Below are 1,069 nucleotides of genomic sequence, written 5' to 3' on the forward strand. Positions count from 1 at the left end.
AGCTGCCGTCGGCGAACGACCAACCGCCACTTCATTTCCGTTCCCGCCCGCCCGCCCGCGACCTCCCACCCGTCCGCCGCCGTCCCGCCGCCTCCACACCCCACCGCCGCCCCGCCACACGCCGCCCGCATCAAATCCGGCGCCGCCCCGCCCCCCGCCGCTGTTTCCACGTCGCCCCACCGCCCGCCCGCCGCGGATCCGGCCCCGCCGCCCGCCCGCCCCGCAGCTCCGCCACCGCCCCGCTCGCCACCGCCGCCCCGCAACTCCGCCACCGCCGCCCCGAAGAACAGCCCTGCCCGGCTCCGTCCGCCACCGCCCCGGCGGCACGCCGCTCCCGATGGCGCCGAAGGGCAAGTCGAGCTTCTTCTGCGTGAGGCAGAAGCCCTCCGGCAACTGGGGTGTGGAGTTCTCTGACGCCGGAAGGCGTTGGTGGATCGGCACGTACCCCTCCGCCCACGAGGCTGCGCGTGCCTACGACGTGTCGGTGTGGCGTGCCGAGAGGCCTCGGTCGCACCTCAACTTTCCAGAGATCGAGAGTCGGGCGAAAGCGGAGATGCTTGTGCCGCATGGCATCAACATGAAGGAGATCACGACGAAGAAGAAGAAGACGAAGAAGCCATCGGTTGTCGTCAGTGCTGGCGAGACCGATGAGGAGGCGATGGCGAGGTTTGCTCGGGAGCATCCGGAGTACGTCCAGGCCGAGATGGAGTACTACTGGAAGCATGAGGCGGAGCAGAAGAAGGAGGATGAGGCCGGTCCCTCGACGGTGATCCCCATAGAGTCTTCTTCCGAGGAGGACTAGGCAGACTTTGAGGAGGAGGAGGAGGGGTGTGATGAACCGACGAAGGAGGAGTTCTGGGAATAGTTCCGGAGCTCTGATGAGGAGTAGTTTTAATAAGTAGTAGTTGAAGTTGATGTATGAAACTATGTTGAATTTGATGTTTGAACTCTGTTGAATGCACTAGTAGTATGTCGTTTTACATCTTCATTTTGGACCATCTATTAGAGTTGCTATTTTGGACCATCAATTTGGACCATCTGTTGGAGTTGAGCTTTTTTCGAAGCTCCA

The 1,069-nt window shown here is 62.3% G+C and overlaps 1 protein-coding gene across 1 annotated transcript; it reads left to right on the forward strand.

Annotated features, from left to right (window-relative positions):
• Positions 1 to 213: 213 nt before the first annotated feature.
• Positions 214 to 802, forward strand: LOC147963596 (ethylene-responsive transcription factor ERF011-like). The gene is made up of 2 exons (XM_087527956.1): positions 214 to 299; positions 331 to 802. Exon 2 carries the CDS (start codon positions 338 to 340, stop codon positions 800 to 802), a length of 465 nt encoding a protein of 154 aa, XP_087384082.1. The 5' UTR covers positions 214 to 299; positions 331 to 337.
• Positions 803 to 1,069: the final 267 nt, after the last annotated feature.

Source organism: Triticum urartu, chromosome 6A, assembly GCF_056163025.1.
Source record: "Triticum urartu cultivar PI428250 chromosome 6A, HENAU_Tu73, whole genome shotgun sequence".
In the NCBI taxonomy this organism is placed as follows: domain Eukaryota; kingdom Viridiplantae; phylum Streptophyta; class Magnoliopsida; order Poales; family Poaceae; genus Triticum; species Triticum urartu.

Bases quoted from the DNA above. Each gene is read 5' to 3' on its own strand.
- LOC147963596 (XM_087527956.1), top strand. From the start codon at position 338: ATGGCGCCGAAGGGCAAGTCGAGCTTCTTCTGCGTGAGGCAGAAGCCC.